This window comes from Panthera onca, chromosome A2 (assembly GCF_046562875.1).
Source record: "Panthera onca isolate mPanOnc1 chromosome A2, mPanOnc1 haplotype 2, whole genome shotgun sequence".
Lineage (NCBI taxonomy): Eukaryota > Metazoa > Chordata > Mammalia > Carnivora > Felidae > Panthera > Panthera onca.
In genome coordinates this window covers 76,792,424-76,815,547 of record NC_138340.1, presented here as the reverse complement: position 1 = coordinate 76,815,547, position 23,124 = coordinate 76,792,424, and the positions used below count along the sequence as shown (strand labels likewise).

At 43.9% G+C, this 23,124-nt stretch overlaps 1 protein-coding gene and 1 long non-coding RNA gene across 3 annotated transcripts in view; one reads left to right on the top strand and one right to left on the bottom strand.

The window, feature by feature from the left end:
- The window catches only part of LOC144615650 (uncharacterized), a 46,036-nt gene that overhangs the window by 10,835 nt on the left and 12,077 nt on the right, over nucleotides 1-23,124 (top strand). For both annotated transcript variants that reach the window (XR_014137290.1, XR_014137289.1), the window contains exon 2: nucleotides 20,183-20,288. This is a non-coding gene — a long non-coding RNA (uncharacterized LOC144615650). The remainder of the gene's footprint in view (nucleotides 1-20,182; nucleotides 20,289-23,124) is intronic.
- The window catches only part of LAMB4 (laminin subunit beta 4), a 112,164-nt gene continuing 97,067 nt past the window's right edge, over nucleotides 8,028-23,124 (bottom strand). The window contains exons 32-35 of the mRNA XM_078442558.2: nucleotides 20,145-20,283; nucleotides 16,954-17,127; nucleotides 15,501-15,654; nucleotides 8,028-10,990 (exon numbers count right to left, since the gene is read on the bottom strand). Coding sequence (XP_078298684.1) covers nucleotides 10,851-10,990; nucleotides 15,501-15,654; nucleotides 16,954-17,127; nucleotides 20,145-20,283 — 607 coding nt within the window. The 3' untranslated portion in view covers nucleotides 8,028-10,850. The remainder of the gene's footprint in view (nucleotides 10,991-15,500; nucleotides 15,655-16,953; nucleotides 17,128-20,144; nucleotides 20,284-23,124) is intronic.

Below are 23,124 nucleotides of genomic sequence, written 5' to 3'. Positions count from 1 at the left end.
TAAGTTGTAGAAATAATACAACTTACTACTTAAAATCTGGCCTACCTCGTTATTTGTAAGGTACATTGTTGCCCTATTTTTAAAAACTACGTGGAAGTTTTGAGGACTGAAAAGAATTCTGTTGAATATGTTTGGTGACAACCATATGCTCCTTTAGTTGGCTGTTCTTAAAAGACCTACTAGTCCCACAAGAGGATACATGTTTGTTCACTAACATTAAGGATACAGTATTTCAGGGTACCTGGGTGGCTCAGTGGTTAAGCGTCCAACTCTTGGCTTTGGCTCAGGTCATAATCTCATGGTTTGTGGGTTTAGGTCCTGTGCTGGGCTCTGTGCTGGGAGCACGGAGCCTGCTTGTGATTCTGTGTCTCTCCCTCTCTGCCCCTCCCCTGCTTGTGCTCTCTCTAAATAAACTTAAAAAAAATGATAAAATATTTCTATTTGGTGACCCATTTTGACTTTTGTTTTCTTTCTAGCAGAGTCACTTTCGGTGAAATAATTTCTAAGGCCATTTATATAAAAAGTTGTAGTCAATTTTAAGAAAATGTTCTACTGTATTTGATGGACTGTTTAATAGAGCCTAAGACCAGTTAAAAGAACAAGTGGTCTTGAAAGAGAGGGTCCAGGGACGCCTGGGTGGCTTAGTAGGTTGAGTGTCTGACTTTGGCTCAAGTCACCATGTCAACGCTCGTGGATCTGAACCCCACATCGGGCTCTGTGCTAACAGCTCAGAGCCTGGAGCCTGTTTTTGGATTCTGTATCTCCTTCTCTCTCCACCCCTCCCCAGACCCCCTCCCCCCCCCTCTCTCTCTCTCTCTCAAAAAAAAAAAAAAAAAAAAAAAAAAAAAAAGAGGGTTCAATAGAATGAGTATTGTCCTGGGATAGGTTTTCTATCACGGCTGCCTTAACATTTCTGTCAACTAGCTATGTGACCCCAGCTAAAGTAACCTCAGTACTCTTCTGAAAATGAGGGGAGAGGGGGAGGGAATTCTTTTTTTTTTGTTTGTTTTTGTTTTGTTTTTTTTTCAACGTTTTTTATTTATTTTTGGGACAGAGAGAGACAGAGCATGAACGGGGGAGGGTCAGAGAGAGAGGGAGACACAGAATCAGAAACAGGCTCCAGGCTCCGAGCCATCAGCCCAGAGCCTGACGCGGGGCTCGAACTCAAGGACCGCGAGATCGTGACCTGGGTGAAGTCGGACGCTTAACCGACTGCGCCACCCAGGCACCCCATGGGAATTCTTTAAATCTCTTGCGTTTTGGCTTTCCTAAACCTTTTTCCTGAAGGAGAGGCAAGGTTGGAGAGAAGATCACATGCCACAGCCCCAGAGAGATGTCCGTAGCTAGCATCTCTAAGGGTTTGCCCAGTTCCATGTAGTACTTTTTGGACAGTCCTTTACAGGGAATACCTTCCACTGGTAGATTTTAATTTTTCTTTTTTACTGTAAATGTTTTGTGATCTATTTCCAAGTCTTCCCTGCAAGCAAGTAACCGTACTAATGACTAGATTTTAATTCTTGGGAGGGAGAGCAAGAGAACTTTGCAGTAAACTTAGTCTATTACCAGCTGGTAAATGGGAGATAAAGTGTAGCCAGCCCTCTATTTCCTAGACTTCCGTGTTTGTCAAAGAAGTATGGAGGTATGTCACGTTAGACATGGCTATGAATCAAACAGCTAACCTTTAAAAACAAAAAGCACGTAATTTATATGAACATGAAGAAAACCATCTTCAAAATCCTGTGCATTCTGATTAATATGTTTAATTAGAGGCTGTGATAAACCTGTTTTGTGTCAAAGTTTGTTCAGTTAGCAGGCTGAGTCAGACAGGTTGGTAGGGCACAAGGAGCCCTCTAGAATGGCCACTCAGAGCATTTAACGAGTAAAACTAAAGATTATATGTAGTTTCAAGCTCTTTCCCAGAAGAGAAAAGCTAGATGCTGATAGATGAGCAGGTGTTAAGAGAAGTCATCCTTCATCTGCTTTATGTTGGAGGGAGAGGGAAAAAAATGCTTACTCGCGCGCTCTCTTGCTCTCTTTCTCTCTCTCAAGAGAAGAAACAGAACCTTGAGGGAAGGAAACAGGAGAGAACAAACGGAGCAGTCTTCTGGTAAATTGTAAGCAGGCATCTCTGTTCCTAAAAGCTTTAATGCTTATAATGGAAAGAGCCTGTGAAAACTTTGGTCACCAAAGTTTGTCACTTCTCTGAAGCAGGAGATTCAGGGCTGGCAAAGAACTTTCAGTGAGGAATATAAAGTGATGAAAAAAAACTTCTGTTCAGGTTTATTTTGCGGGAGGGGTGGGGATTGTTGGCAAGGGAGGAAGAAGAATGGGTATGTATGTGTGAGGGTTTGCACACAGGAGGGTTTGATTCAACTAGTTTGTTGAATGGCTAAGGATTACTGAGGAACCTAAGAATTGTAGCTGTCTTTACATAAACTTTGCATAAATCTTAAATATACATAAATATATAAACCTTTATGTTGTATAAATATATGTTTTATGAACACATAAAAATGTTTTCAAATGTGTTAAGGCTTTCTGCTTAGCCACTTAGCAGTCGCTTTTTCTATACAAAGCCTAATTGAATGCAACGCAAAGCTGTCCTTCATTTTGGCTCAGGAAGCTCTGCCTGGGAATTGTAGCTGTCGCCTGTCTGTGAGGCCATGACCTTCATTTGGGAGTGGTGCACTCCAATTTATGGCCCTGTGGCTTGGAAAATATCAACAATCTTGTAAACAAACATCCATGGCCAAGGAAAGGCGAGAGTGTCCAAATGCAGGGGGAAGAACCAGATTTGAGAGGAAAGAGCAGGGACCTTGCTTGGGGGGGGGGGGGGGAGGGTTTTTCCGGTGGAGACTTTTTCCAGAGAAAGGAGGGGATTTTCAATAGCTGCTATAGGGTGTCAGTTACAGAGAGCGGGAGGGATGGGAGAAAAGGATTTCTTTTGTCCTATGCATGTACTCAATTCCCAGTGGACATTTTCCCCCTCTAAATATGGAGCTAAAGACTTGCATTGTTCTCAGTTACATTTTTAGAGGGGCCAACCCACATGGTAAGCCAGTTTCATGTTGCAGCGGAAAACATTTTCATTCAGGGATGGTCCGAGGACTGTCTGATTTGCAACAATTGGGAGTCGATTTATGGAATACGTAAGTGCACAAGTATTTAGCATGTTTCACTCTGTGCTAAGTTCTATAAAGGCTATAGAAGTGGCTGAACATATGTTCTGTGTCCTCACGGAACTTGCTATCTGGTTAGATAAGGCTTATCAGCGAACAGGCAGTGTAAGAGGACATTTCAGAGAAAGTGTTTTCAGCTAGGCCAGAGAAGAGAAGGACTTTGGCTGAAGGGAGGTTTTCCTCACGGAAAAATCAGATTTGGCAGACCGACAACAATGGGACTTTCAAGAAAGCCAGCGCTCACTCTAGGAGCCACTAGAAAGAAGTAGGGGAGATGTAACATACATGGGGTGATTGACCAGAAGTAGGTCCTGAAGGATTTCAGGAATACCTTTCTCTTCTCGTAGCCCTTTCCCTTGTGAGTGACCGTGGGAGGCAGATCAGGTATAGTCATTAGCATTTCACAGCTGCAGGAAATAAGGACATGAAATTCAGAGAGGCTGTGAATCGTGAGAAGTCACGTAGGGGACAGGCCAGAATTTAGTCCACTGTCCCCATGCTGTGGGACAGAGAGGGGACTGTTGTAGCAGTCAGGGGAGGGTTTGGACTCCGCGAGTGTCCCAGAGATCCTAAAGGGATGTTGGTTCAGCTGTTTCACAGAGACCAAGGTCCTAGTGACATCACAGGAGAGGTTTGCTTTTCTATCTGGTACAAGTTCAAGCTGGCAGGTAGCCCACAGGAGCCAGGCATAGACAGCTGTACTGCACATGGTCATTGTGTCTCCCCTAAGCCCCAGGAGGCTGGTCTACATGGGCAGCATCAGTCTGATATCTTGGTTTCGCAAACAGGAAGCACTAACGAGAGACTGGCTGTGACTGGGGAGGGCGGCATCAGGTCTTTATGCCCCAACATCCTCTGCAAGGTGGTCATGACTGGCTGTCTCCCTTTACCAAGGGTCATGGAACCTGGTGAGCGGCCTTCCTACACACGCTCTCTGATTCCCAGTTGTTACCGTCTTTCCTCACCCACGGCCAAGTGTGCTGATGACCCCCGTCTCATGCTGTCCTTTTATAGTTTTCCTCCACTCTGACCACATCTTTGTCCACCATTCCCTGATGAAACGGTACCCGCTTGTACCCTCTGCATCATGCCGGAACCCTGACTGCTAGTCAATTAGGGACTTAAGTTTCTTTTGTTTTTTTTCCCACCAGTATGATCCTCATCTACAGGGTTATACCTGGCTCACCGTATTCCAACCCACTTGAAGGGGAAAAAGAAATGGAGACTGTATTAGTTTCCTGTTGCTGCTAGAACCAGTTACCACAAACATAGTAGCTTAAAAGGGCATGTTTAGCTTACATTTTTATAGGTTAGACGTCTGGTACACATCTCACTGGGCTAAAATCAAAGTGTGGCGTGCATAGCTGTGCTCTTTTCTGGAGGCAGTGGAGAAGAATCCCTTTCCTTGCTTTTTCCAGCTTCTAAGGTCCACTTACGTTCACCATGGTGCCTGTCCTCCATCTTGAAGGACAGCAACATCAGCCCAAACCCTCCTGATGCTGACATCTCGCCGAATTCCTTTTCTGCCTCCCTCTTCTGCCTCCCTCTTCCACTTTTAAGGACTCTTACGATTACATTGGACCCACCTGGATAATCCAGGCTAATTGCCAGATTTCAGGGTCAGCTGTCAGTACCGCAACTCCATCTGCAGCCCTAATTTCCCTCTGCCATATGATGTAACAGTTACAGGCTAAGGAGATTAGGACGTGGACACATTTTGAGGGCCACTATTCTGCCTACCGCAGCGGGTGAACAACTTCCTTTTAAGGTTGTGTCCTTGAGGTTGCATACAACACTCTCCCCTACTATCCTCCTGGCCAGAATTCAGTCACATGGTCACACTGAACTGCAAGGGAGGTTGAGAAGTACGGTTTCTCGAACTAGGCAGCCGTGGACCCAGTTAAAACGTGGAGGAGTCCTATTACCGAAAGAATGAAGGGAGAGAAGGGATATTGAATAGCAATTTCTAGCCTGTTCCCCCTCGGGCTTGTTTGGTCTTGGCAAGATCTGCTTTTGGTTTCCCCTCACTTCCTTTTGCATCTTGGTGTTTTGGGCTAATTGCAAGTAACTATTGGCCCTGAGCTGCCCTTCACCTGAGATCGGTTTCTAATTTAGGAGAAGATAGAGTGGTTTCCTTAATGGACCACAGCAGCTGCCTCATGTGGTCTGTGTCCTGATCTTTCATAATGATTTTTTTTTAATTTTTTTAATTTAATTTTTTATTTTTTTAAATTTACATCCAAATTAGTTAGCATATACTGAAACAATGATTTCAGGAGTAGATTCCTTAGTGCCCCTTGCCCATGTAGCCCACCCCCCTCCCACAACCCCTCCAGCCACCCTCAGTTTGGTCTCCATATTTATGAGTCTCTTCTGTTTTGTCCCCCTCCCTGTTTTTATATTATTTTGGTTTGCCTTCCCTTATGTTCATCTGTTTTGTCTCAAAGTCTTCATATGAGTGAAGTCATATGATTTGTGTCTTTCTCTGACTAATTTCACTTAACATAATACCCTCCGGTTCCATCCACGTAGTTGCAAATGGCAAGATTTCATTCTTTTTGATTGCCAAGTAATACTCCATTGTGTGTGTGTGTGTGTGTGTGTGTGTGTTTGTGTGTATACACACACACCACATCTTCTTTATCCATTCATCCATCGATGGACATTTGGGCTCTTTCCATACTTTGGCTGTTGTTGATAGTGCTGCTATAAACATTGGGGTGCGTGTGTCCCTTTGAAACAGCACACCTGTATCCCTTGGATAAATGCCTAGTAGTGCAATTGCTGGGTCGTAGGGAAGTTCTATTTTTAGTTTTTTGAGGAACTTCCATACTGTTTTCCAGAGTGGTTGCACCAGATTGCATTCCCATTCCGTAATGATTTTCTGCTGAGACTAGCTGGTTTACAAATGTTTCTGACCTCTGACCCACACCGTGTGTGACCTACCCAGTGCGCTGTCCACCATCTTGCTCTCCCTTCCACATTCAGAGTCTTAGATCCTGTCTGCTGCCCTGTTATTGGGTCTTGCCGGTCCCAGTCTCTATAAGCCCGGCCACTACTCTGGGTCTCAGTCTTGGCTGTCTCCTGCCCTTCACTCAACCCCTGCTCTGAGATGCACAGAATTCATCTAGACTTCTCTCTTACTGGTCCCTCACACACCTCAAGAGACTTCCCACTGCTGGGTAGATGTAGCGTTCAGTCAGCTCAAATATAGGAAACAATTAGAAAAATTGTAACCAAGGCAAAGAAAATGTATATCATGTTGGGGTGGCTCAGTCAGTTGAGCATCCAACTTCGGCTCAGGTCATGATCTCGCGGTTTGTGAGTTTGAGCCCCACATCGGGCTCTGCGCTGACAGTGCGGACCCTGCTTGGGATTCTCTCTCTCTTCTCTCTCTCTGCCCCTCCCCCTCTCTCACAGCCCCCCATCTCAAAATAAATAAATAAACTTTAAAAAAAAAGAAAATGTATTCATGCGGATGCCAGACAGAGCCATGCCTGCTTCCATGAAAGCTGATGGAGCCTTCTCCTATGCAGTATACATGGATCTAAAACCAACAGAGAGTGAAAGTCTGTGTGACACTGTTCACAGTTACATCCAAATGACTCGCAGGCCAAATGTTACTTCCTATACCTGACTTTGGGTTCTGGTCTCTAAGGAAGTACGTTCTTACTAGACGACACAATAGTTGCACCATTCAATTGGAAAACACGCCAATACCCAGCTATTTCTGGGTCCTCATGTTAGAGGATAAACAGGCTAAAAAAGGGGGGAATTATGCTTTGGATTGGGGTACTTGATCTCAACTCTTAAAGGGCTGCTGTTACACAGTGGCAGCCTAGAGGCATGTGACTACAATCTCCACAATCCAGTCCTGCCACATCCAAGGGCAAAATGTAAGAGCACTCTACCCCTGTACTTGAAGGACCTTCAAAGACAGAATCCTCAGGAAAGGAGGTTTGGGTCACTCTAACTGGCAAAGAGATGCTTGCTGAAGGCAGAGGGAACGTGGAATGAGTAGCAAGGGAAGAAAAGCATCAATCCTAATACATCCTCTTGAGGAGTCACAGAGACGAAGTTTGCAATCTCAATCTGTGTTTTTAAATTTTTTTAATGTTTATTTTTGAGAGAGAGAGAGAGAGAGAGAGAGCAAGGGAGGGGCAGAGACAGAAGGAGACACAGAATCTGAAGCAGGCTCCAGGCTCTGAGCTGTAAGCACAGAGCCAGACGCAGGGCTCGAACTCATGAACCAAGAGATCATGACCTGAGCGGAAGTTGGATGCTTAACCGATTGAGCCACCCAGGTGCCCCTGGAAGCATTTGTTTTGGTTTTAGAATCAAAAGGGGGATGAAGAATGCATCATGATATTAGGAAGAGTCAGATTATAATGGAAATTTATAATTTTTTGATGCTTGGCAACAAAATACTTCCTACCTTGTAAGATTCCAGAGACTGGTGGAGGCGAAACCCCCCTCCTACTACCCAAGCTAAAGGAGGCGGACATTCTCTCTTCTCTCTGGTGGCCAGGGCACATGAAGAGGCTCAGGCTGGAAAGTGTTCCCAGGGATGTTGAGTCATGAGAGAATGATGCAAGATGCAAGACAGTGGAGAATTAACTAGATGGTTAGAATGTCCAGTAGGGACAGCATTAGCATCCTCACCCGGGATTTCCGGGAGTGTGACCTCAGACGTGTTCCCAGAGGCATAATTGTCCTTGGTTGCAGTCTCTCCAGCCATTTCTCCCATTTTATGTGCTGTTAGATTACGTTTAAATAAAGCCGTTTCCTGCATGATGAGCTCGTGTTGGTTTTCAATGTTTGCATCCAAGAACCAGACTGGTAAAATCATAATATTTAACTGGTCTTTTATTGTTGGTTATTTGGATTCTTCGCATTTTTAATATAAGGAGTGTTATAACAAATTATTCACAAAGCTTTTCTGCCCCTCTGTTTAAGATTACTTTCTTTTTTTTTTTTTAATTTTTTTTTAACGTTTATTTGTGAGACAGAGAGAGACAGAGCATGAACGGGGGAGGAGCAGAGAGAGAGGGAGACACAGAATTGGAAGCAGGCTCCAGGCTCTGGGCCATCAGCCCAGAGCCCGACGCGGGGCTCGAACTCACGGACCGTGAGATCATGACCTGAGCTGAAGTCGGACGCTTAACTGACTGAGCCTCCCGGGCGCCCCAAGATTATTTTCTTAATATGCAGGTTCAACTAAGTCTTACAGTAGATCTTGCCACACATTTTCAGGTGACTCTGCAACATATAAAAGATACCGTTTCACCGAATCTTTGCCTGGGTCACTTCTTGAACAACCGATACAGCAAACAATACAAGTTACAAATGATTTATTTCAGGAAGAAGATTTTTTGCATATGCCCATTTTTTTAAGATAACCAAGGCTTATTAAACACCAAAGTTTAGAAAGCATAACCACTTTTTGATTACAGTCTTTCCAAAATACATCACATACTTCCTAACCTCCTCCAACCGGGATCCCTCATCCCCGGAGGCCTGGAGGAGAGATGGTGGGTTTATCTTGCCCTTGCACTTGATTCCCGTGCTTTCCTCAGCGCTGGGGAATTCGCTGCCCGGGGTGACCTCAATAGCCTCCTGGTCAGAAGACAGAAACTCCTTCCTCTTCAACCCTTTCCACACTCTCTGGCTGGTACTTGCATAGTCTCCAACCACTAAAAAGGTAAAACGGTTGAGTGTTGCTGTTGCAGACAGATACCCATGCTTGGAAAGTCAACCACCCATTCAAAGGTGGAAGTCAGTGTCCTGGTGGGAAAGCTGGAGTGTGTTCCACTCTGTACGTTGGAGCAAACAACATAGACATTGTGACAGTCTAGTGTTCAACTCCGTGTGTCATTTGTTTTTGTAGAAGTTTCCAAAAGTGTAAGAACATTACAATCATGTTTCAAGAGAGATTTCTGGGGGGTCTTTCCGGTAGAAAAATGTCATTCCATTCTTCAGGATCTCCCGGGAAACTGCAATTTTCCTAAATAATCTATGTTTTAAGAAATGTCATAATTCTATGTAATCCTAAAGCCCCCTTCGTTAAATGTTTAAATCCAGTTTTTATGAGTCAGTCTTTAAGGGACATGGTTCCAGCTGCTTTCCTCTTTCATATGGCAGTGTCAGTGTCCATTATTTCTTATGCAAAAATGAGGGGCTAGATTCCCTTAAAATAACCCTGCTGAAGGACAACTTTCACAAATAGAAGCACTGTGCTCTGTTATATAGCAGACATGCAAAACAAGTTAACGTGGACTCATAGACCTAATTGGAAATGAGACAACCCGATCTTTCATACCAAACAATAACAGCAGGATTGCTACTCTTTCAAAAATCAGATTTTGCAGCAAAAATGCTTACAGACAAATTATGAAAAGTAGTTCAATATTTATCTTTTTGAATATTGTTCCAATGCCATTTGGGGAGGGTGGAATTCTTTGGTTGAGAGAATGGATATGTAGGGAAGCGGGTATAAAAATTACATTTTGGGGGCGCCCGGGTGGCTCGGTCGGTTAAGCATCTGACTTCGGCTCAGGTCAGGTCATGATCTCACGGTTCATGGGTTCGAGCCCTGCTTCGGGCTCTGTGCTGACAGCTCAGAGCCTGGAGCCTGCTTTAGATTCTATGTCTCCCTCTCTCTCTGTCCCTCCCCTGCTTGTGCTCTGTCTCTGTCTCTCAAAAAAAAAATAAATGTAAAAAAAAATTTTTTTAATTACATTTTGAATTCTATGCATTTTACTCACGATAGAGTGATAGTTTCGTACATAGCGCAAATCCAAATAAAAATCAAATACAGGACAAGCTAGCACATGCCATCCAGATTTATTCCATTCTAGTGTTAGAGACATTGACTTATTTTAACTTCATTTGCTTAAATTTATTTTACTTTATTGTGGTAAGAACATTTAATATGAGATCTACCTTCTTTTTTTTTTTTTTTAAGTTTATTTATTTATTTTGAGAGTGAGAGAGAGAGCACAAGCAGAGAAAAAGCAGAGAGGGAGAGGGAGAGAGAGAATCCCAAGCAGGCTCCACACTGCTAATGGGTAGCCTGACGTGGGACTGGATCTCACAAACCATGAGATCATGACCTGAGCTGAAATCAAGAGTTGGATGCCCAACCGACTGAGCCACGCAGGCACCGTGAGATCTACCTTCTTAACACACTTGTAAGTGTGCAATACGTTATCCTTGACTTACGTGTAATGTAAGGCAGAACTCTAGAACGTATTCACGTTGCTTCACTGGAACTTTATGCCCACTGATTAGTAACACTTTTCCCCTTGTCCCCCAGCCCCTAGCAAGTCATTTCACATTTAGTTTCACTTGACTGAAATGATGATTAGTAAATAGAATACTTATTTAGATTTGTGCTTGCCATATGTAACAAATTATTTTTAGGTTATGAAAGAGAAAGGAAGGCAAGAGGAAAGGTTTCTCAAGCCAGAGGCGATTTCTCTGCTTCCCCCTTTCTATTCCATGCGGAACAGCATTGCCTGGGCCCAGCTCAGATCTCTGGCAAGGACCAGGCTCGGGACGGGGAGGCAGGCAGGACTGACCATTCCTGTTTCTCACGTTCAGCACACCTCCTCAGGTTTACTTGTCAGAAGCCAGAAAAGAAGGCACAGGTGATTCGTACTTCCCCTCTGCCTAACTGTAGCAAGCAGCGTATTTATTTTCTCGCTCAACAATCTCATTTTTAATGGCAACAACTTGATCTTCCAACTCTTTCAGTTGGTCAGCTTTTTCTTGTCTACTCAGATTCAAATCTTGGATCTTCTTTTCTAAATCTGAAACAAGAAAATGAAGTACAGGATGTATTTGGTTTTGGTCTGGTTTGGAAACTGGATACCCGCCTTATACCTTACACAGGGATTTACGGGTCTCTTAAAGATGTATTTAGCTTTGCGTTTTGATTCCACGGACAAAATGTTTATTTTCACCAGACTTCTTGAGGTTTTCACACAAATCAGGGCAGAAAAGTTGATATTTTTGTCTAAAAAGTAGTTTCTATCTAATGGCATTTATCAATGTCAGTCTAAAACGAGTTAGAATTCATTAGAAATGAAAAAGACAAATGATGAGCCTTGATTTGATTTGGTGCATATTTCCAAATGTTTGTTCTTGCTGTTTTAACTTCACTTTTTTTTTTAATTTTAATGTTTATTTTCGAGAGTGAGAGAGACAGAGGGTGAGTGGGGGAGGGGCAGAGACCGAGGGAGACAGAGAATCGGAAGCAGACCCCAGGCTCTGAGCTGTCAGCACAGAGCCCCAAATGGGGCTGGAACTCACAAACCGTGAGATCGTGACCTGAGCCGAAGTCAGGTGCTCAACTGACTGAACCACCCAGGCGCCCCTGATGAGGAACTTCTTAAAGAAGGAAAATAAATGTCCTGCTTCACCTGGACAGATCACACCTGGGTGATCGGGTGGCCTGGGGGAATTGTCACACTAGCCTGGAGCGTGTGTCTAGAGGAAGGAACCAGAGTGCTGAAGACATCTGAAATGTGGGTGTTTTTTGTCATCCTGAGGAAACAGAATGAAACCAGCAGGTGAAAGTTCCAGGAAGGAAGATTTTGTCTGATTTATAAAGAACTTTCTAGCAGTCGCAGCTGTTCAAAGAAAGAGCTGTTATGGAAGGTGGCGAGCATTCTGTCTCTAGAAACTTAAATACAGGTCACTTGGGAATGAAAAGGAGATCCAGCACTGGTAGGGGATTTGTTCTAAAAGGAGAAAAGCCCCCTCTGTTTCCGCCACATAAGTGAGTGAGGCTATGCGGGTTACTCCTCGTTTGCCTGACCACATCCATTCTCCGTCCTGCTCTGTCCTGGAAAGCTGGCCTCAGTGGGTGACATCATCTGGCTCCCTTGATCTCTGGGTCTCATTCACACTTGGCCCCTGGACAGTTCTGGGAAGTGATGGTAGGGGGAGGGGGCGGGCGAGCAGACGGTCCCCGTGGAGAAGCAGGCTTCTGGCAGTTTATGCATCTGTCCGCCCAGCCTGCAAAGGTGGCCCCCCCGCCTCTGACTCCAGCCTTCATAGAGCTACTTCAGGGCTCTGGCCCTCCTGCTTCCCCTGCCCCTTCAGGCCCAGGGACACTGATGGCTTCTCATTGCTGCCTGTCACCAGGTACCTCCACACCCTTAGCAGATTCTCTGAATTCCTGGGTGGTTTTTAGAGTTCCTCCTATCAAGAAGCAGAGGCTATCTGCCCTCCCCCCTCAAACCAGGTCCAGCACCGCATGTTGTTTTGACCAGTATGAAGGGAAAGAAACGTACAGGACCACAGGGGCCTTGCAGTTTCTGTGCTCATTCTCATGGAATTCAATACAAGCAGCCGTAAGGCAGCCTGGGATAAAAGACCCTGGAGAAAACGGTCCAGCATCTCAGTCAAGCCCGGCCCCGGGCAGACCAGCCAGCTGACCCAGGAGCTGAGAGCACCTGCTTGAAGAACTCAGGACAGACCCACAGAACAGCTACGCAGAAAGCCACAGAAAAATAATGCATGGCTGCTGTGTTAAGCCCTTAAATTTGGGAGTGCTTTGTTACACAACAAATAGATAACAGAGCCCACTCTGTTTATAAGTATGCGATCCAGGGGCATCTGGGTGGCTCAGTCAGTTAAGCATCCGATTTCAGCTCAGGTCATGGTCTTGCGGTTCATGGCTTTGAGCCCCGTGTCAGGCTCTGTGCTGACGGCTCAGACAGAACCTGGAGCCTGCTTCAGATTCTGTGTCTCCCTCTCTCTCTGCCCTTCCCCCACTCATGCTCTGTCTCTCTCTCTCTCTCTCAGAAATAAACATTAATATATATATATATATATATATATATATATATATATATATATAAAATCCAGAATTCTATCCAGGTGTGCTTCCTATTTCTCGCTGGGACCCTGAATGACACAAAGGACTATAAAGGGACCCTGGCTGTGGACTGGGGTCCATTCTCACTCAACCTTGACCCTACCAACGTAAATAAGGGCTCCCTTCTGGGGTCCCATGGGTACTTCTTCCTAACAGGTACGACCAGAGCACAGCTGTTGGGGTTCAGACCCTTCTCGAGTGGCAGAATCAGGAAGGTGGCCAAACCAATGTCTTCTTTTCCTACCTTGTTGAGCTGTCAAAACAGCTCTCAAAACAGAGCCAAGAAAGTGGAGTGTGTTATTTTAGACTTCTCTTAGAAGGCCCCTAACTTCTCTTCCAAGCGAATTTCAAAAACTGTTGAGAGTTTGAGGCTATGGGAATACGTGGAAACAGTTTGGGCCTCAACATAAAACACAAGACAGAAAATGTTCTCCCCACGTTTTTGCTCCTACAGTAAGGACGAAGTTGTATGAATAACAGCAACTGATTTTCATGGTATTGCTTATGGAGGGCACAATAAAAACTGCTCTGTCTTTTTGACTCTTTCCTAGTTAATTTCTTCTCAAAATTGTTAGGAAAATATGGAAAGTGAAAACTGTGTAAATTACATAAATGTAAAAGATGTAAATTATATAAACAATTACATTAATAGAAAAAGTAGCGTTTTCCTCTTTACTCTCCCCCTCCCCAGAGATAATGAATGGTAACAGGGTGGGATGTATTTTTCCTGACTTTGGCCCACACTAATGGTGTGTTCTCATTTTGTTCCCTGTCATAGTGGGAATATAAGTGATTCTAAGGCCAAAGACTCATTTTATAACAAAGAAGCATTATACAGGAGGAGTCTCGGTTGTTTGAATATTTTGAGAGTTATTTACATTCCAAATGAATATGATTCACTTTAAAGTTTTGGAGACAATACAAATACAACCAAAAGTGAAACTAGACCACTCATCATTTGGTATTTCTTGATGATTTAGAAGCAGTTAAGGGCATGATGACTGCCTAGAAAAACCATGAGTACAAGTTGTAGGGGAAGAAGATTCTGATGAACTTTCTGACTGTATGCATTCTGTATTTACTACACTTTGTGCGCATCTAAATGTCCATTTTTGATCAAAATCCTTGTCTGGACTATGATTCCTTCTAGAATGCTGCCTACAGATCTCTGTAGGATGACCAGTGCCTTGGGGTCTAGATCATATGGACTCCAAAACAGTTATTTGCATGAGAGGGGAAAATAGGAAGCATAGGTAAGGACGGGGTGTTTCAAGTTTCTCAACATCCACACTACTGATTCTCTGGGTAAAATAATTGTTCACTGTGGGGCTGTCCTGTGCATCATGGAATGATTACCTGTGCCCCCGGCCCCCATCCACTAGATGCCGGTGGAACCCCCTAGGTGTGACAAGCAGAAATGTTTTCAGATGTTTTTGTCCCCAGGGAAGGAGATAAAATCACCCTGGGTTGAGAAACAGTGGGTTTGGAAAAGGGCATTTCAGGTTGACCAAAGGCCATGCCAGTTTGTTCTGATGAACACAGAAATGCAGGCTCGATGATACCCTTTGAAGTAAAACCATGCAAGTGGCTTGTTACACTGCGGTCCCCAAGGCACTGACCCCATTCCTCCTTCCTTTCCTCAGTGGACTCATATGTGGTTGAACTGTGTCATGATCAATTGGTATACATTCTACCAGGGAAGTGCGGCACTCTGTTATTGTCACATTGGTGGAGCATGTGATAGAATAGAGAGAACTCCCATATAATCCAGCAATCCCCTTTCTGGGTATCTCTCTGAAGGAAATGAAATCCATATCTCAAAGAGGATATCTGCATTCCCATGTTCATTGCAGCATTATTCACAATAAATAAACGATGGAAACAACCTGAGTGTCCATTAATGAATGAAGAAAATGTGTGTGTGTGTGTGTGTGTGTAATTCAGCCATAAAAAAAGGAGGAAATTCTGCCATTTGCAACAACATAGATGAACCCGGAGGACATTATGCTAAGTGAAAATAAGCTGGAGAGAGAAAGACAAATACTATATGATCTTACTCATAGATTCATGTGGAATCCAAAAAAAAAAAAAAAAAAAAGTTGAACTCCTAGAAGCAGAGAGAATGGTGGCTGCCAGGGTCTGGTGGGTTGGGGAAATGGGGAGAGCTTGGTAAAAGGGTTCAGTTTTAAGATGAAAAAGTCTGGGGATCGCATGGTCAGTGCGGCGCTGTCTAGTTAATAATATTCTATTGCATATAGGAGTAGAGGTTAAACATTCTTACCATAAAAAGTATGCGGGCTGCTGTTGATTAACGTAATTGTGGCGATCATTTTACAACATATATGCCCATCATATTGTCACAGTGTACACTTTAAATATAGACAATTTCACCTGCCACTTAGACCTCCAGAAAGCTACAAAAAAGGAAGAAATACCTGCTATTCTTCTTATCTTGTCTTCTGTATCTATGGCCAGTTTTTCTGCCGCCTCTTTCAGCTGTTCCACTTTATCTAATGTTACCTTTGTCAGTCCTGTGGCACTTGTCTTATGCTGCAGAACAGCATATTGGTTGTTTAGCTCTGCAAACTCCTATAACAGAGAAACGCTCCCATCACCAGAAAATATTTATAAAGCGTGTATACGGGTGTGATAGTTGCCTGATACCGTTCACAAAAGGTGCAAGCGGAAACCATGATCTGATCAATATGCTGGAGTCACCCTGATATTTCCAACAGGGCTTTTATTTGCAATGTTTTTTTTTTTAGACTGAAAAAAAATCCTCAGCTTTAGCTAATTAAACATAAAACTGCTTGGTTACAAAATAGCAATGTTAATTCCATGTTAAGGCAATGATTTAGGAAGCACCGATTGTTTGTGCTAAACTAGCTAAGGTGGGAGATACAGAGGACAGAACTGACGCGATCCTGCCTTTGACAAATCTTTGGTTCAGCTGGATCAGACAGCTGCCTGTACAGGATGAAGGGCAGAGTGAGTGGCAAAGATTTAGTAGCAACGATACGTTATTTGGCTGGCAAATAGGTAAGAGAGAAATGAGGCAGGAAGCGAAGTATATATGTGTTAGTGTCCAGAGCTCCCTCAGTGTTAGAATGGACATCTCTGGGGTCAGCTTGCGTGGCTGACAGTCTAGAATGTTAAATAGATGAGTGAAGGCCAGGAAGGCCCCATGGAGATGGGGAGGGGGTGGGCGGGAAGTACCTTTCTCCACTTCTGTTCATAGAAAGTGTGCTCAAGTCCCAAGTGGGGGGCGGGGCGAGGGGGGAGTGACCCTGCCCATTAGAAATTAAAAGCAAGAGAACCGACTAATTGTAAAAACACTTGAACATCTTTCCTTTGTGTAAGCTACTCTATTAATGCAGCCAACCAGAGATATCCTGCTAAGAAAATGAGTTGATAGTTTCTTTCAGCAAACTAGATTAGTAGGGTATTTTCCACAACTGTTTAATTAACTCACTCTGACTTTTGTAACATGATCTATTCTCTTTGGCAGGTGACTTTCACTTGTTTTCATTATAGGTTATGTGATTTATCTAGAGTAAAGGGTAAATACGCCCAAGATAGACCCACGGCACAGACTGTGAATGTTTGGAAGGGAGGGAAAAATAGACCAGGAAACCACTAGAAGTACTAGGAGGAGTAGATGAGGGGGAGGAAACACTCCTAGGATGGTCAAAGGACGTTTGTCTTCCCGGAGACAGCCCTCCGTTACAGAAGAGCCTTCATGCCCATGGGAATCCCGACTAACACACACCACTGAGCAGGGTCCAGCACTAAGGGAACTGCTGACAAATGGCACCATGAGGTGGGGTTAAAGGATTATCCTTCAAAGAAGCACTGTCTGCTCTTGGTGGCACTGGTGGGGCCACTGACCTGTTCAAGGCCCCCAGCTTGGCGTTGGGCCGATGCAGCCTGAGCTCTCACGCGGGCCGCTCGCCCCCTGTTCCTTTGCAACGTGGTCCGCAGCTGGGAGAGTCCAGCTTCCAGCACTGACTGCTGCTTTGCTGAGTCCAGCTTGTTCTCGGTGTCCTTGGCTTCCTTTTCAGCCTGTTGTCGATTGAAAGACCAGAAAGGAGAAAGTCTCTTCGTGTAACAAACCACACAAAAACAAATGATCTAATTATGCCCTTCAGAAAATAAGCTAGGTGTGAAGGGAAAGTAAATCATTCCTTCAGTTTTTCAGTTCCACCCAAAAGAAAGTTGTAATAAAATATTCCTAGACATACGCGTGGGTGTGAAAGCAAATATGACCCGTATCTACGCACTTTCCAGCCCGTTTAAGAATAAAGCGCTTGCCAGTGAGTGAAGACCCTCATCCCATCCCTTCTGTCCCCCTAAAGGGAACCACTTTCCTGAATCTAACATGCGTCACCCCGTGTATTTCTACATGCTTTTTTACTATTACAAAGTCGGTATTTTTAACACCTGTGGTATTTCTTTTTTTTTTTAACTGTATACAAATAAATGATACTGTCTCTTTCTGCACCTTAAATTTTTAATTCAAAGTTATGCTTGTATACTTCATCTTGGCTAGTTTGCATAGCTCTTGTTTATTCCGTTTTAGCAATTTAAAGCATTCCATTGTTCGGATATACAATTGATATTCCTATTCTCCGGTTATTTATTGCAGGTGGCTTCTAATTTTTTTCCCCCTTACAAACAATAATGAACATCTTATACTTGTTTCTTATTTCTGTGACTACATTTGTCATATATAGAAGTCAAATCTGACTGGTCATCTGTTATATCCTTTTTATTTATTTATTTTTTTGGAGTGAGAGAGCGTGAGTCGGGGAGAGGGGAAGAGAGAGAGTCTTACGCAGGCTTCATGCTCAGCCCGGGGCTCAATCCCACGACCCTGGGATCATGACCTAAGCCGAAATTAAAAATTAAGAGTTGGATACTCAACCGACTGAGCCACCCAGACGCCCCTGTTATCTCTTGTATCTCATTCTTTGGTCGTCCTTTCATGCCTTCTTTGATTTTCCCAAGCATAATAAACATTATGATTTTGTATTCTGTATCCAATGATGGTATATCCCCAGTCTCTTGTGTTCTGATTCTGTTGTTTACTATTTCTGATGACTCTTGCTTGAGGCAGGCAATTTGTTCTTTTATGTGTTTGGGGAGAATTTTTTTTGAGTCTTTGTTTTAAGGTGAATTCCCTTGTTTGTCTCTGCCAGGCATCTGAGGGCAGCCCAGGACCACCTTAAGGGACATTTTCAGCTTAGGTTGTGGGGGGCCACACAGGTAGTGTGAATCTGACCCTCAAATTCCTGTGAAAGCCAGCTTGGGGGTAGAAATTCTTAGTCAAGACTTTCCTTCCCTACAGCCCCAGTGTCTTACTGGGGCTGCCCTCCCAGGGTGTGTGTGTGTGTTGGGGGGGAGAGGTTTAACATTTCACTGAGAATTTTGCCTTTCCATTTGGGGTCTTATTCTCTCCTTGAATGGGCTTTGTTTTCTGTCTCTTCTGCCTGGTGAGCATTAAGACCAACAGCTCTCATGCACCAGGGGTTGGCAGATACACTCTGCCCGCCGTCAGGTTCATGCTTTATTACCTCTCTGGCGTCAGACTTCCCTGTCACTGTTGGCCTCTGAAGAGTTCATCCATTTCTTACTAATTCAGCTGTGTATTAAAATTTAAAAAAATCCTATGCAACATTTTGGGTATTTTTCTACTAGGAGGGCTCCTTGGGGTCCCGGGTGCACCATATTTGTAGAAATAGAAGTCCCTTGTTGTGCCCTTGGACACACGAGGAAATTTTTCTAGAGTACAAGTCTATGGACTGTTTCCGTAAAGGACCAGGTAGTAAATGTTGTGTGCTCTGTCGTTCATAAAGTCTTTATTACAACTATGCAACTCTGTGCCACTGTAGCACAGAAGCAGCCACCGACAGTGTGTGGCTGTATTCCACTAAGACTTCATGATTTGGGATAAAAAAAAAAACAAAAAACCAAGAAAAAACAACAGTTAGTGAGCCCATTTGGCCTGTGGGCTCTATTTCGCCATCCCCTGTTCTAGAGTATATGCCTCGAAGGGGAAATCCTGGAGCCCTTCTTTGGTTTCTCTGCTGCCCAATATTTGCAACCGGTTCATATCCAACCCTTTTACTTCCTGGTGCACTGCTTCCTGTTCTGTCTCTTTCTGCTTTTCTTTTCAAATTGCATGTATTTACCTATAAAACCCGGCTGCAGAACAGAGACCGAGGAACCAGCATTCTATGGAGAAGGGAATAGACTGGAGAGTGGAGACTTGGAGGAAGACACTTCACACACCTTGGGACTAGGTCCTGTCCTGTCCTCCACTGCTAGGTTCCTCTTCCGGATCCATTCTGTGAGTTAAACCATGGCTTTGCACCCTGTCCCGTGCTCTGGACGGGACACTTTCTTTAGGGTAAGATATTCTTTCAGTCTTAGGATAGTCTGATGAGCTCTCATGCAAAACCTGGGAGTTACAAAACCCTGGCAACAATTAGCTTTATTTCTTTGCCTCATGAGCTTTCACAAGTCTATGGCTTTCCCTGGAATCAGAAGGGATTAAACTCTGGCCTCAAATCTACCTTTAATAAGCTGTGTGACCTTAGGCAGGTCACTTAACCTCCCTAAGTCTCAGTTTCCTCATTTATAAGCAGACAGTAGCACCTGCTTCTTCCCCCGGGAGGGGTCAAGAATGAATGAAGTGATACTGTGAGAGCTCCATAGAACATTGGGGCGCCTGGGTGGCTCAGTTGGTTCAGCATCTGACTTCGGCTCAGGTCATGATCTCACGGTTTGTGAGTTCAAGCCCTGCACTGGGCTCTCTACTCTCAGCACAGAGCCCATGTCAGATCCTCTGTCCTTCTCTTTCTGTCCCTCCCCAGCTCACTCTCTCTCTCTCTCTCGAAAATAAAACATTAAAAAAAAAGAACATCAATTAAATGCATAAAACCACCATCATTTTATTTTATCCTAAAATCATCCCATCAGATGGGTTAGGCAAGCATCACACTGGCACACAAAAAAACCATGCTGTGTCCACATTCAAAATTTTTTTCAGGTTAGTTTCAAAGAGGGTACAGAAATACCTGCACAGTGTTCTTTTTAATTTTTGTTATCTCTGCAGTCAGCTGTGTGATGGCAGAATTTATCCGTCCTTGGGTGGTTTGAACTTGTTGCAATCTATTCAGCGTTTTGTCAAGATTTAATAGAACATTTGCTGCTTTTCTAAGGTAAGATATTAATGTGTCAGATTAGATAAATATACAATTATTCATTTATTTCACCTTGGGAGTTCATTGGACTCAACGGAAAAACTTGGCTGAATTATTTATAAAGTAAATTTAAATTACTCTTAAGCGAGGCAAAGTGCGGAAATCTTTATTTTGAGAAATAGGTATCTTTACATGCCAATAAGAATGCACATATACACATATCAAATAGATACGGATTTCGGCAGATATGGAAATCAATGACACAGGCCTTGTTCCTTCTCGATCTGTCATAACCAGAGAGGCTTGAGGACTCTCACTGCCCAGCTTTGAACAAAATAACTCTCCTCAGCCGATTCCAGTTCCCTGGTTTGTCAAACTTAAGCACTACTCTCTAAATCCTCACCGGAGTGGGGGTGGGATAGTCAAGAGACTCCACAGACAGCAAAGAGAACTAAAAGCCCTACGTTTTCAGGCTGTGTTTATTCAGGTTTATTTAAGCTTCACTGACATCCTAGCTTCCAGGGGCCCAGTCAGAGGTTAAAATCACAAGCATTCCAAGTGATAGTCTGTTTTACAGAAATAAGCTCACCTCTAGTCAACAGTCAGCAGATACTTAGATCTGTGGGCTCAGAAGCACCTTGGGAAGAATGTACCAAGCGAGTGGAATATCAGATAGACCTTTGCAGAGGCAGAATCACAAGTGCGTGTGGACCAGCAAGAAAACCTGACTTGCAAAACATCCGCCTTCCCCATGCAACCCCACCTCTCCTAGTGGAATCTCTCACTCACTTTTTAAAAAAAGGCTATTTTTTTAAAACAGTTTTGGGTTCACAGCAAAATTAAGCAGAAGGTCCAGAGAGGTCCCTTATGCCCCCTGCCCCTCTCCCCCACCCCCCCGCGGGCACAGCCTCCCCAGTTATCAACATCCCTGCCAGGCTGGTACATTTGTTAGCATTGACGAACCCACATGGACACATCATAGACACTGAAGTCCATAGTTTACATTGGGGCTCACTCCTGGTGGTGTCCATTCTGTGAGTTTGGACAAACGCACAATGCCACGTATTCATCATTATAGTGTCGTACGGCATATTTTTACTGTCCTAAAATTTCTCTCTGCTCCACCTTTTTTTTTCATTCCTCCCCTCAACCCCTGGCAACTACTCATCTTTTTCACTGTCTCCACAGTTTTGCCTTTTCCAGAATGTCCTTTGGTTGAACCATACAATATGTAGACTTCCCTTTCTATAACTTCTTTCTCTACAGTTACTGGAGGGGCTCAGGAAAGTTCTCCTAACACTCCCCGACCACCGTATCTTTTTATTATATTCTTTTTCCTTCAGATTTTAGAGAGAGAAGCAGAGCGTGCACACATGTGGGGGGGAGGGGACAGAGAGAGAGAGAGAGAGAGAGAGAGATTGAATCTTAAGCAGGCTTCACACTCAGTGCAGAGCCCAACATGGGACTTGAGCCCATGACCCTGGGATCATGACCTGAGCCGAAATCAAGAGTCGGATGCTCAACTGACTGAGCCACCAAGGCGCCCCTCTTTTTCCTTTAGGTTTTCAATGTAACTGCTTATTAAATTTAGAAAATATGAAAAATTGAAGAAGGAGAAGAAGAAGAAGAAGAAGAAGAAGAAGAAGAAGAAGAAGAAGAAAGAAGAAAGAAGAAAGAAGAAGAAGGAGGAAGAAGAAGAAGGAGGAGGAGGAGGAGAGGACGGAGGGGTGGAGGGAGAGAGAGGGGAGGAGAGAGGGGAGGAGGGAGAGAGGGGGAGGAGAGAGGGGAGGAGGGAGGGGTGGAGGAGGAGGAGGAGGTAGAAACACAAAACAAAGAAAAAATTATATCAGGAAGGGAAAAATTTACCACTAATCCTACCACCTTTTAAGATAGCAGCGTAGTCCAGTATTTTTATCCATTTTTTTTCCTTTCATGATGGAGGTCCTCTTCAGTGTATAAGCTCTTATCTTCTTCTTAAAAGCAATAGCATTATACTCCAAGAATCTCTGCATGTTATCAAGAATCTTCCTCAGCATCATTTTTAATAGCCAAGTGATTATACTGCAGTTACTTAATCTTCCTAGTTTTAAATATTAACCCTGGAAGGGGCTGGGCTTACACCTGAGTCTGGTACACTTCATTTACACAAGTGGGTGTGGAGACAGTGAAGGCAGCTCAGGGCTCAACCGCGGGGCACCCAAAAATGGTGGTGGATACTGATGATGTCACCACTGTCCAAGTGACTCCATGACTCTGACCCACAGCACCCCACGCTCATAAAAACATCAGAGGTCTTTTCCTTTTCACTTGGCGAAGTCAACAAGGACAAGGGGAAGCAAGAGTTAATTGATTCTGCATCCTCTCTCTTTAATTTTACTCCTGTGTTACTCCTGGGCACTAGTGTTCCTTTCTTCTATCCCTCGCCACCATATCTTTTTAGTGTGGTCTTTTTAAAAAAAATTTAGATCTTCAAGGTACTGTCTATTATGGTAAATTTAGAAAGTCCCGGACATAGGTAAACAAGAAAGGGAAAATACACCGATATTCCCACCACTTGTTAAGATACTGGCATATAACTAGTCTGTGACATTTATTGGCATGAAGAGGTACCAGATCACTGGAAGGGCATTCCGACTCTATGGAAGGCAAATTGAAAATATGTATGCTCGCCCATTGCCTCCCAATTGCCCAGCTTCCTGAGACACCTGCAAAGGGCTTAGCCCTCACTGTGGGCATTGAACTACTGGAGGGTAATTTCATTTGGACGTTAAGTAACTCCTCACGCAAATATTTTGCAGATGGTCTTTTAGCAGATGGTCTGTGAGAGCAGGAATAGGGATTATTAATGTTGTAC